General features: G+C 36.4%; 1 protein-coding gene across 1 annotated transcript; it reads left to right on the top strand.

The window, feature by feature from the left end:
• The first annotated feature begins 809 nt into the window (after positions 1-809).
• Positions 810-7,793, top strand: LOC121379105 (L-threonine 3-dehydrogenase-like). The gene is made up of 5 exons (XM_041507577.1): positions 810-1,377; positions 3,659-3,809; positions 4,254-4,350; positions 5,087-5,255; positions 5,900-7,793. The coding sequence occupies exons 1-5, from the start codon at positions 912-914 to the stop codon at positions 6,100-6,102; spliced, it is 1,086 nt and encodes a 361-aa protein (XP_041363511.1). The 5' UTR covers positions 810-911; the 3' UTR covers positions 6,103-7,793.
• The last annotated feature ends 5,400 nt before the right edge of the window (positions 7,794-13,193 follow it).

Genomic DNA, 13,193 nt, shown 5'->3' on the forward strand with positions numbered 1-13,193 from the left:
ACGCGACGGGATACCGACCAAAGGCTTAATAGCCAGGAAATGAGGAATGTATTGGGAGCATCTACACCGGGAAGGAGGGGGGGGGGGGGGGGGCAACATTGTCTGCCAGTCATGTTCTGGGGCGAAAGGAAAATATTTAAAATATATATTAAGGGTGCGCATGTCCTCCCGTAGTCTAATTTCTAATTTTTCTGTTACGCCAGTGATGCCCACAATAGATTAAATATCACACTAATTGAACAGAGGACTTGTTTTGTTTGTAATAGTCAAGCTGTGGAAGATGAAAAACATTTTATTTTAGACTGTCCTATTTATTATGTTGAAAGGCAACAACTATTTGATAAGCTAAACTCCTTTTCCGACTTCTCTACTCTAAATAGCAATTTACAGTTTATATTTATTATGTCATACAATAATGGTGACATTGAAATTCTTAACCATGTATTAACATTTATTGACGGCTGTATTTCTAAACGTAAAGTTCTTGTTCCAGCTATCAGCGGGGCAGTAATTTAATTATTTCCAAGTACTTTAACCATTTATTTTTATAATATACTTTATTCCTACAAATATGATACAAATTCTGTTTCTCCGTCTGGCATGTACATTAATATTATTATTATTATTGTTATTGTTGTTATTGATGTTGTATGTTTGTTTTTATCTCTTTGCCGACACCAGCTTCTTTGGTAATATGCAATAAACTGAATAGAATTGAATTGTATTATTTAAAACGCTAGTATAAATTTTGTTATGGGTAAATACGGTATCAAGTATGACACACTAGCCCGAGTACTCTGACTGTAAGAGAGCTAGACGGACAGAGTACTCGGGCTACAGTGCAGACATGACCTGGTCGACCCGGATAATCTAGTTGGGTCAGGAAACTGGGTCTGAACATTATCGTTCTTATGCTATCAGTTGCAAAGATGTCGTCCTCTGTTCCCGCGACAATGAAAGCTCTCGTGAAGGAGAAAGAGAGCGAGTCTTACATATACAAGGAAATCCCCGTACCCGACCCTCAGGAGGACGAAGTGTTGATTCGAGTGGACTGTGTTGCGATCTGTGGCTCCGACATAAACCTGTACAAGTGGAACGACATCGCACGGGTAATCGCGTCAATTCCATTCGTTCCGGGACACGAGTGCGCGGGTACCGTGGTCAAATGCGGGCCTAAAGCAAGTCTACCTTTGGGGTCAAAAGTGGGAGTCGAGAATCACTTTTTTTGCGGTTCGTGTTACCAGTGCAAGTTCGACAACCCTGCAATATGCCGCAACATGGGACAGTTCGGTCATGGGAAACTGACACAACACGGGGGCTGTTCGGAGTACTCGATCGTGCAACAAAAGTACCTGTATCAGTTGAAAAGAGACCTGAGTAAGTCTAGTTTTGAATGTTGTTTTTTTCTCTCTTTTTTTTTCTACTCATTATACATGTTGAACTAGAATACAAAATTTAGGGGCAGATGCTGAATTGTCCTAGGAAGGTGGTGCAACTTAAGGGCACTTATAAAATACTTCGGCGGAAGTCGACACCTATAGGTAGGGCCTACTCATGACAGGCATGCGTTCCAGCAGGTTGCTCAGAATGTGCACATAAAACCCTTTGACCTGACCTGACCTGACCTGACCTGACCTAATGTTCCAAGGTACACTACAGTAATATGAATTTTATTTAAAAAATAAAATACACACCAGTAGTTTCCGAAGTACGTACTCACCCTCTCCCTCTCTCTCTCTCTCTCTAATAACTATAGGGTCAGCGGCGTTAGGTTATCACCGTCTCCCACCTGAATTTTCTGCGTTCAATGGGGTGCGCAACTGCTCCCCTAGTGCTGGAGCAAAACTTCAAATTGAGGCAAATATTACTCAGATATTCGGGCAAAATATGCTAGCCAGAGACCTTTTTACCATCTATTCCAAAATTAGATGTAATCCATGTTTAAAAACAAAACAAAAAAAACAACCCTGATGATTCGTTTGCAGTTTGGTAGTAATGCGAATATGAATAAATGAAGAGTTTAAGCGCAAAACGCGATATATCCATTTTTGATTTTCAGTAAAAATAAATTTTTTAATTGGCGTATATCGCGTTTTGATAAATAATAATTAAAAAAACCCCAAAAAACCCCCGGGATTTACCCAATACAATTTCATAAGAATCAATCACGTTTTGCTGCAAATCAGCAGGCCTACGATTAGCCCGTACTGACATACAATAATGGCTTTAACTAAAAACTAGAAAGAAAATGGTTTATATCGCGTTTGCGCCTGAACTCTTCAAATGTTGTCATCCAGATTCGGGCATTTTCGTTTAATTCTGCCCAACCCCACCCCCTACAAAAATGGGAGCCCATACGCCTATGCATCCCAGAATCCTTTGAATTGCAGTTGTTTTTCAAAACATGTTTAAACATTTAAAACAAAATAAATTAACAATGTGAAGAAAAAGGTTTAAGATGATGAACTAAAGTATAGTACCTTTAAGTAAGTATATATAACTGCGATAGATACTCACCTCAGGTCTGTACCCAGACCTCAGTAACTGGGAGGGAGGTGTGTGTGTGTGGGGGTGGGGGGACAATAAAAAAAAGGTGATTCGGACATTAATGTATAATATTATGATCTTTATCCGGACAAACTAGGCATCTTTAAACTTAAAAAGAGCTACCTTTTTCATAAGCAACATCCCCCACCCCACCCCACCCCACCCCACCCACCCCACCCCACCCACTGGGCACGCTCCTACATCTGGGCTTAAATGGCTCCTGTCATATATACCAAGTGAGGACCGTGTGAACGATATATATGAAGTGGGTGCAAAGGCAGATCCAAGGACATGTTCCCTGAGCTCCCCATCTACAAAATTAAATAGCCCTATTTAATCAATTTCATTTAAGTGCCCTTTTCAGAGAGTTGGTTCATGTACCCATTTGTCCTTGGTCACTTCCCTAAAATATTTCCTGGGTGGGGTACATCCATAAAAGGATGGGTGGATGGGGCCACAAACACATTTTAAAATAACAGAACCAAAAAGAAGAAGAAAAAATATGTTTTAGGCATCAAGTGGGAAAGCGCAAATTTTATGGGCAGATGCTGAATTTCTCTAGAAAGGTGGTGCAACCTTAAAAAGGGCAGTTCTTAAATATTCCAAAGTACACCAATAGCAGTAACATTTATTTTAACTCCGCGATTCTAGCGGCCATGCAAAGTGTAATGTCAGTAAGATGTGGTTTTGATCGGATTGATTAGTATTGCAACACGTGATAGGCAATACGTATAGACTAATAGGGCCTCCAAGAGTCCAAAATATTGGACTCGAGTACTCGAGGGTCAAATTTGACCCGGACCCAAGTACCCTACACTTACGCTAGATGATAATGAGACTAAGGAATAAAGTAAAATAGCAATGCTGTTAGATCTACTGGTAGACCAGTAGAGCTAATTTTAATCAGACTGTAAATGAGAGTGACCTTCCTTAAACGAGTACTCGAGTCCAGTGAACGGACACAAGTCTTGCTCGACTCGGCCCGTGTCCGAGTACTAGAGTACTTGTGAAGACCCTATAGGCTAGCATCGTGTATCTAAACTCATAGGGTTAATATACACATATATAAAATAGGACATGTATATAGTTCACATAATGTTATATTTTACAGCCCCTGAAGAAATAGCCATGCTTGAGCCACTGGGGGTGTCCCACAATGCTATTGAGAAGCTAGAAGTAAAAGACGAAGAGGTTTTAGTCATAGGCTGTGGACCAGTCGGCCTGCTGGCTCAAGCGGTAGCGAAAGCTCTTGGTGCCAAAAGGTGATTTTTATGTTATATGCACTGGCCTAGGAAGGGGGGAGGTGGGGGGGGGGGCAAGGGGCATATGCCCCCCACTTTTCAGATATTTTGCTTTATATTTGCTTTATAATAGTGTAAAAGTGTGTAAATATAACAGTGTGTGGTATGTGCTATCCTGTATGTGGGATGATGCATATAAAAAATATCCCTTGCTACTGATGAAAAAATGTAGCCCTTGCTACTAATGGAAAAATGTAGCGAGTTTTCTCTCTAAGGTCATATGTCAAAATTACCAAATGTTTGACACCCAATGGCCAATTATTAACAAATAAATGTGCTCTAGTGTTGTTGTTAAACAAAACAAACTTTAACTTTATACACTATGTCTAGTTGTATGTATTTCTTCAATAATTAAACAAAAAATATTAAAAAGTTGTTGTTTTATCCTCAGACATTATTTTTCAGAGTGATCGGTGCTGATATCGACGAGACCCGACTTGAACTGGCTAAGAAGATGGGTGCCGATATTATCGTTAACACCATGAAAGAAAACCTCAAAGAAGTTAGTTCTTACTACGAACCTTAAATAAAACTGTTGAATGATATATTCCATTCTATTAAATGTATGTTTGAAAGTGTCTCCACGATCGATGTTGCATTTAATATACATGTTTGTGCCTTATTATGTATATAGGCCTACAATCATTGACTAGCAGGTGTTTAATTACCATCTATGCTTTCATTGTTCTAATGAAAGATGTACACTTTTATCACCTTTAAAACACAATTACGTTTTGTTAACAGAGAGTACTTAAGTATAATCAATTGTAAGAATAGCATCTTCACTCGTTCATCTGCTAATACCATTATATTTATATTTAAAACGAGGCCAATATGAAAATGTTCAAACAATAATAAATGTTTTAAAAAGTATTTCAGTCTCATTATAATTTTGGATATAAACATTATTAATGCTTCTCGTGGTTAGAACTCTCTGGCGAAGTCAGATATTATGCCCACGACAGGCGTGCTTGGATAGGTTTTTTTCCATATGAAAGCATGTCGAAAATTAATTACTGATTTTAAATGGATTAGGGCTGTTACCGAATTAATCATGTATTTGTTATTTTATACGTAGATGGTGCACGCACACGCATGTACACACACACATACACACACACACAGACAGACAGACAGACACAAATACACACCCTTTATATTCACATGTCGCCCAATTTAAAATCCTGGTGGGTCGATTCTGGTATAGCTATTAACGCATGTATATTCTGTTATTTTAGTTTGTGATGAAACACACAGACGGACTGGGTATTGGTAGAATATGTGAGTGCAGTGGAGCTCCCACCATGGTGAATTCCTCCTTTGGAATGCTCAGAAAAGGTGGTCATATCGTAATGGTGGGATTACCCAAGGAACCGCTTCATGTGGAAAACGTCCTGCAGGATGTTGGTATGACAATATTTTTGTTCTTAAATGACCCTGATTCTTTTTAAAATAATACGAGTCTGCCAGGGCCGATATTTTCGAATCCATCTTAGCGCTACGAAATCGTAAAACCATTGTAGGTTATGACGTCAATATCTGTTGCAGTCAACTCAGATCTCTTATAAAAAAATAAAAATAAAATGTTTCTTACTTATCCATTTCAGAGGACACTGTGTTATCCATTATATCTTACAGCGATATCCCACCTATGTTGAAGGTCGATATAAACAAAAAGATATCTAATGAAATTAACACTATTGAAGCTTATTTCTGTCTATGAGGTATTTAGAGCTGTAAGTAAGTTTTAGTTTAAACGTTTCCCCCCCCCCCCCCCCCCCCGCTATTCATGCTGCTGTATTGACTTTGATGTGTTTTTTTGAAAGTTTAATCGTAAATTCCTGGAAAATATATCCTAGAAACACACTCGCGTAATTTTCAGTCATTCATTATTTTTTTCATTTTAATTAGACAAATTTTTAGTGTAGTTTTGATCGATATGAGGTTGTTTTAGCATAGAGTATACACGGTGATAAGGCTACTTCCATTGGAGATAATCGCGAAAATAAATAAGTGTCATAATCATTGTCATTTTGGTGTTTCTTTTGTAGTTTTCAAGTCACTGACGCTAAAGACTGTGCACGGTCGACAAATTTACCACACTTGGAGTGAAGTCGAGAATCTAGTGGCCGACAAGAAGATAGATGTTAACAAAATCATTTCCCACAAATTTCAAATGTCTCATTTTGAAGAGGCATTTTCTGCTTTATTTAGTGGAAAAGCTTGCAAAATTGTCATATATCCCTCAGCCTGAATTTCTCAGATTACAAGGATCGTGAAATCGATATATACATATCTGTAAAATACATATTATACGTCCATATAAACAGGGTATTTGAATATATTTCTTGACTTGGCAAATGTCCTTGTAGCACATGTAGCACGTGCTACGGCTCCCGCACTTCAGGGGGTCCTGTGGTGATATGTACATTTACCCCCCCCCCCCAAGGTAATTTTCCCCCTCTCCCCGAGGGGGTTGCAAAATACATATCCTTGGAAGGGGCCTCGCTGTTATTTGTGCTACATGCCCCGCGGATCCTTAAACCTGCTCTAAGTGACATCGCGTATGTTAAAGATTTTTATTTAACAGGGGCGTAGGCTGGGGGGTTTCGGACGAACCCCCCCCTCTTCCCGCTGAAGCAAATAGTCCGCTTTCAGAACTAAAACATATGGGTTTATACATAATATGGACTGTCTGGTGGTGCAAAAACAAAATAGAAAAAGGGTCCACTTGGTTCATATTCGAAACCCCCCAGGTCAAGCTCACACTACGCCCCTGTTTAAATTGCATTCATTTCAATGTTAAATTAATATAAAAGGTTATTTCATTGTAATTATTGGTTGTGGCGCATGGGTTTTGTTGTTTGTTTGCTTGTTTGTTTTAACACAATAAACAACTCTTTGTTGTTTTATCTGTAAAATAATAAAGAAAAACTTATCGTATATCGACAAAAAGGAGGATTTCTTGAGAGAAAAAAACTGGCTTAAGTAATAAATATAATAATAAACTTGATACCAGTTACTTTAAAGTATTGGTCGCTTATAAAACAATGTTTAATTTCTCACTCGATAAAGCTCATATGAAGTGAACATTAATTCGCATAAAACATAAGCTTGATAATAACTTGTGATTTGTTATCAGGACACACCAATTGTACAAATATCAATATAACATACAACATTGCTTTACATGCATTGTAATATCGTGTAGATGTGTAACAATTATTCAAATATTATCGAACTTTTGAATGAAACAGTTTCAGTGACTGCGAATCTTTTCTTTTTTTTCTTCTTTTTTTTAAACATTAACAGTTTCCTTTCCAGTTTTACAACTGTCTGTTTTGGGTGGTGGGGGATGGGAGTGGCTGCAACATAATTCAAAGGAATTTGAGTTGTAATTGAACCAAATAATTAAATAAGTAACAGAGTCATTTTCAAACTGTTCGTACGCCAGTTGATAATGTATGGTATGTAACGTATTTTGTACTTTTCTTTTTACATGCACATTACGCCAATGCTTTTTAAAGTAGACAAAATAAGATGTGGTAATAGTAAGGCGTAATTGTTTTTGTTGTGGTGTTGTTGGGGTTTTTTTTGGGGGGGGGGTTTGGATTTTTTTTGGGGGGGAGAGGGGTTATCTATAGTGCCAATATTTCGTTAATATATGTCAAAACCGACAATTATTTCGTTAATATATATGTCAAAACCGACGATTATTTCGTTAATATATATGTTAAAACCGACGATAACCATACGCTTTATGAATCGTCCATTCGTTTTTCTATGAACTACATTAAAACAATACGGTGTCCAAATTTCTCCTTGGGGTGGGACATAGCCCTGTGGTAAAGTGCTCGCTTGATGTGCGGTCAGTCTGGGATCGATCCCCGTCGGTGGACCAGTTGGGCTATTTCTCGTTCCAGCCTGTGTACCACGATTGGTGTATCAACAGCCATGGTATGTACTGTCCTGTCTGTGGGATGGTGCTTATAAAAGATCCCTTGCTAGTACTTATGGAAAAATGTAGCGGGTTTCCTCTCTAAGACTCAAAATTACCAAATGTTTGACATCCAGTAGCCTATGATTAATAAAATCAGTGTGCTCTAGTGGTGTCATTAAACAAAACAAACTTTTAATTTCACCTTGTCCATGTTACATGGCACATTATCATACGTTACTCTTTTTTTTCTCTCTTTTTGTTTTCTTTCTTTTTTTTTTATTCAAATTTTTATTCGGAGCTTCAAACACATATTATTACAGTACATAATGAAATGTTACATTTTCTGTTAAAACACAGTTATTAATACAAGAAGATATGTATTACATGTGAAGTACTCTACTGAGATATTGCCACTTTTTTCTTATTTTACTAGCTTTTTCCGGGGGATAAAGATAAAGAGAATACAATTCAATCTGCTTATAACGACGTATGTTGGCTAAACATGAAATATAATTTAGCTGAGTTTTTTCATTCTACAAATATGTATATAGTATTTTATTAAAAGCAAACAAAGATTGATAATATCAATATTTGGACTATTAATAAAAAGACCAAACAGAAGTACCTCAGTGGCATTAGGTATGACAGTGCCGCATTTTACATTTAGGTCATCTAGGAAGCAATACCAAATAGTTTTAACATACTGACATTCAACAAATAAATGAACTAGAGTTTCTTTAGTATCACCACAAAATGTACATAATTTAGTTTCAAAAAGTTTGCATTGCATCAGCTTACTGTTAGTATAGTATATTCGGTGATTAATTTTGAACTGAAAAGATTGTAATTTCGCATCGTCAGTTATAAACATTTTCCCAATTGATCCCTTTATTTAATTTTTGTTGTGATTTAATTGGTTTTCCGTTTATTTTATCAATGAAAAGCTTGTAAAATGGCTTTGTTACTTTCTCGTGGTTTTTTTTAGAAGATTTACATTCGAATTGTGTATTTTATGTAATTTATTAAAATTATTAAATCTAAGTGTGTGTTTCCATTCATTTGGTATTGCATCCAAAAGTCCATAATACTGTAAATAATTTACATTCAGTTGATAAAACCTACAAAAATCCTCATAAGTAAAACAATTACCTTTATTATTTATCAGATCATTAACAAAATAGATGTTTTTTGTACACCAAGAATTATTAAAAAAAACACTGACTTATTGTTTATTTTAATACATGGATTAAACCGTAGAGGCTGAGATAGAATGTCTTGTGGGGTTGTGGTGGGGTTTTGTTGAACTTCAGCCCAACATGAAAATGCATCCTGCCAAAATTGATTAAATCTAGATATTACTTTCCTATAGCAGTCCTTATGTCAAAATAAAATTTTGTCTCCTCCCAGATCCTCCAAATCATCAAGGAGGCTCTTCCAGGCAGATAAATTAAAAGGATCAACGAGTTTTTTTAACCATGATATTTTTAACGCACAAGAGAAAGACATAATATGAGGTATTTACAGGCCACCTTTTTCATATTCCTTTATAAGTACATTTCTTTTAACTTTATCAATTTTTCCATTCCATATAAAGTTAAATAGTGTGGACTGTAATTCTTTTAAATAATGAAGTGGTGGATCTGGGAGGACTGTCAAGATTTGAATTAAAATTGGTAATGCCAGTGATTTTATTACAGTTGCTTTTCCAATTATAGATATATTTCTGAAAGACCAATCGTTTAAGAGGTTTTTTTAAAAGATTGACATTTATTCCTAAAATTCTCAGAATAGTTGTCAACTTGCATTACGTTGTATTTAATACCGAGAAGTTTAAATTTGCCATCATGATTCCATATAAAAAAAAATTATTTGTGTTGTATTCCACACTACAACCTCGTCTTGCCCCAATCCATATAGCTTGTGTTTTATCAAAATGTGCTCTCAGACCAGAACAGGCAGCCAATTTGTCTACTAAAAGAAGTGCGCTATTCAGTGACTGTTCCGTGTCGTCCAACATAAGGGATGTATCATCAGCATATTGCGTGATAAGATATTCTGTATTATTAATTTTAATTCCATTAATATTGGGGTCGTATTTTAACGCTGCACTTAAAACTTCAACTGCTATTATGAATAAATATGGTGACAGTGGGTCGCCTTGTCTGACCCCCCTTTCTATTGGAAAAAAAAGGGGACAAATGTCCATTATTTAGTATGCAACTCGAAACATCACCATAAAAAGTATTATTGAAACACTGGGCAATGGACGGACCAAGACCAATGAACCGTAAAACATGTTTAATAAAAGACCATTCTAAAGAATCAAAAGCTTTTTCAAAATCTAAAAGAAGAAGAATTCCAGGAATTTCTTCGTCCTCTATTTCTTTTTTTTCTTTTTTTTTCTTTTTTTGGAGTAAATCCATAATTAACCTAGTACATTCTCCAATATATCGATTTTTCATAAAACCATGTTGTGTTTCAGTAATTATATTACTTAAAATACTTGTAATTCGATTAGCAATTGCTGCAGATGCAATTTTATAATCAACATTGAGTAGAGATATAGGACGCCAATTTTTCAAATAGTATTTGGGTTTTCCTTCTTTTGGGATACAAATAATTATTCCCTGCTTTTGTGTTACGGACAAACTTTCATGTTCATAACCATAGTTTAAAGAACGTATCATATATACATGTAAATCTCGCCAAAAAACCTTGTAAAATTCAGTAGTAAAACCATCAAGACCAGGAGATTTACCATTTTTCATATTTTTCAATGAAATTCTACATTCTGCGTACGTTAATAATCTTTCTAATTTATCACTTTTGTCTTTGTCTAAAAAATTATCATACTCCATTGACAGGAATTATACACTTCGATGCCATTTCATCGGTTCTTGTTCAGGTTAGCCATTATATTTTTGAATCTATCACATGTATTTGTTTTTGTCCATTACATTTGTTTGACACAACCAATATCGTATGAGTTTTTTCGTTAAAAATGCATTCATTCCTATATTTAAATTCTTCATAAATTATTGTACAATGTTATAAAGTATTATACAATGAATAAGTGCTATGATTTACATGATGTTGTCTCTTTATAATATATTTTTGAATACAGTTTATATTGTCTTTAAACTTGTCTCACCATTAATACCTTATACATCTCAATAAAGTGATTACATAAATATTTACAGTCTTCTGTGTTTGATGTATACATACATTGGCACTATTTATGTTGTTACATGTATATACATTACATGCAGGTGAAGCTTTTATTATGGATATACATTGCTTAATTAAACAGATCGGGAGCCCCGGGTACATAGGCCTACTAATTGCACCCCCTTCCCCCGCATGTACGCTCACACACACACACACATACACATACACACATGAAAGAGTATTATCTGTCTGTTCAGTGTCATCGACTGTCGGGTATGCTATTCGCTTAAACATCGCTGGATCCTAATATCTAACTGTTCTACCATAACCTGCCCCGTCGGTTTAAAAACCTGTCCCGTCCACCTAAGGTGAAGCGGATCCCTCAAACTCATGTGAATCAGGTATACCCCCCCCCCCCCATCCCGCCACTGTTTAGTATGTTTAAGATATATCCCCAGGGGTGAGTTCAGCCATTCCAAACAGAAAAACGTTCACTAACGTTTGCTGGTTGAACTTTGGGTTTATGAACATCTAAGCGTATGAGACCCGGGGGTGGTGGGGGGGGGGGTGGCAATTGTCCTAATGCTGGAGCATATCCTCAAATTCGGGCAATAACGATAGATACATTCGAGAAAAATAAGGTGGGCTGAAACCATTAAACCATGTATTTGCATAATTCTACCCACAATATTGGTTATAATTCAAGTAAAAATTATTGATGATTCGTAAATGGAACCCTATATAGCTGTTTGGCAGTAATGCCAAATGTTGTTATCCACAACCGGTTTCGATAGCGTTGTGGTTAAGCCATCGGACATAAGTCTGGTAGGTGCAGGGTTCGTAGTCCGGTACCGGCTCCCACCCAGAGCCAGTTTTAACGACTCAATGGGTAGGTGTAAGACCACTGCACCCTCTTCTCTGTCACTAACAATTAACCTACTGTCATGGACAGACAGCCCAGATAGCTGATGTGTGTGCCTAGGACAACGTGCTTGAACCTTAATTTAATATAAGCACAAAATTAAGTTGAAATGAAATGAAATGTTATCCAGATTTGGGCATATTTGTTTAATCCGGGAAAAAATCAGCCTGCACCCCTACATAAATGGGAGCACGTACGACTGTTTATGAATCCTGTACCTCGTTTCAGCAACACATTGAAGTTGTTGCTGCTGGGTGTTTTTAGTTTACTTCTTGATTAGTTTATCCTAACTGAAATCTATCTTTGATTATTCTTAAAGTTGTAAAATTTGTCCCTATATACTAATTAGAGACATTTTTTTTTTTTACTATGAATAGTACGGCCACGGTCTTTGATGTACCAGTTATGTGGAACATTGGTTGAAATGGGGAAAAAGCCCTAGTCCAAAGAGGGCGATCGATTCTGCAATTCATCACACCTCGTGCGAACGCTCCGCCATATTTCGCGTCTACCATCAAAAGAACAACAAATGTGTTTACTAGTGTGGAAATCTGCGATTAATTATAATAATAATAAAATAAAATAAAGACAGGTTATGTTAACTTTGCGCAACGTCAAACATGGGATTTCCAATAACATTAGCGGATCCAGAGGGGTGTCGCAGAGGTCCCATGACCTACCTACTCCACCTAGTTGAAGTACCCCTTTAATGACTTAAAAACAATGATCATCCATACTGTACAACCCTAAATTACCATGAAAATGCGTCTCTAAGCATCTTTAATTCAAATATTTCTGGAGAACATGTTCCCCTACGCTCGTATAAATCTGGCTTCCTTTCGGAACTGGGCAAACTCAAAATTGCCTTTTATTAGAAATGTGTGACTAAATTCTGGATCCACCCCAGAATAAGCTAACAAAAGTTTCATGAAAGTATAAGATCAACATTGTTTCATCTTTTACGTGCTGGGAAATCTAATTAAAAGTGACCGCCTTGTGGTAGTTTTTTCTACTGACTATAAGTTAGCTGTTTAGTGCTATATAGACAAACAATCTGGATTTATATAGATGATTTTGGGCATATACCAGCTAGTAGTATATTTAAATATCAAGAGCTTAGTATTTTTTCTTAGTAACGTATATCTGTAATGCTATATTTTATTCGTTATCTAATACATGTATATAGATAATATCTGAATATCTTTTCCAAGCCAACTCTCAGTGAAAGATTAAATACCAAACCAGCTGCAACCATATACACTACTCCCACCAATGAAGCTGCAAAGGATCTTGTTTTTATCTACGTTTCCATTTA

This window comes from Gigantopelta aegis, chromosome 8, assembly GCF_016097555.1.
Source record: "Gigantopelta aegis isolate Gae_Host chromosome 8, Gae_host_genome, whole genome shotgun sequence".
Lineage (NCBI taxonomy): Eukaryota > Metazoa > Mollusca > Gastropoda > Neomphalida > Peltospiridae > Gigantopelta > Gigantopelta aegis.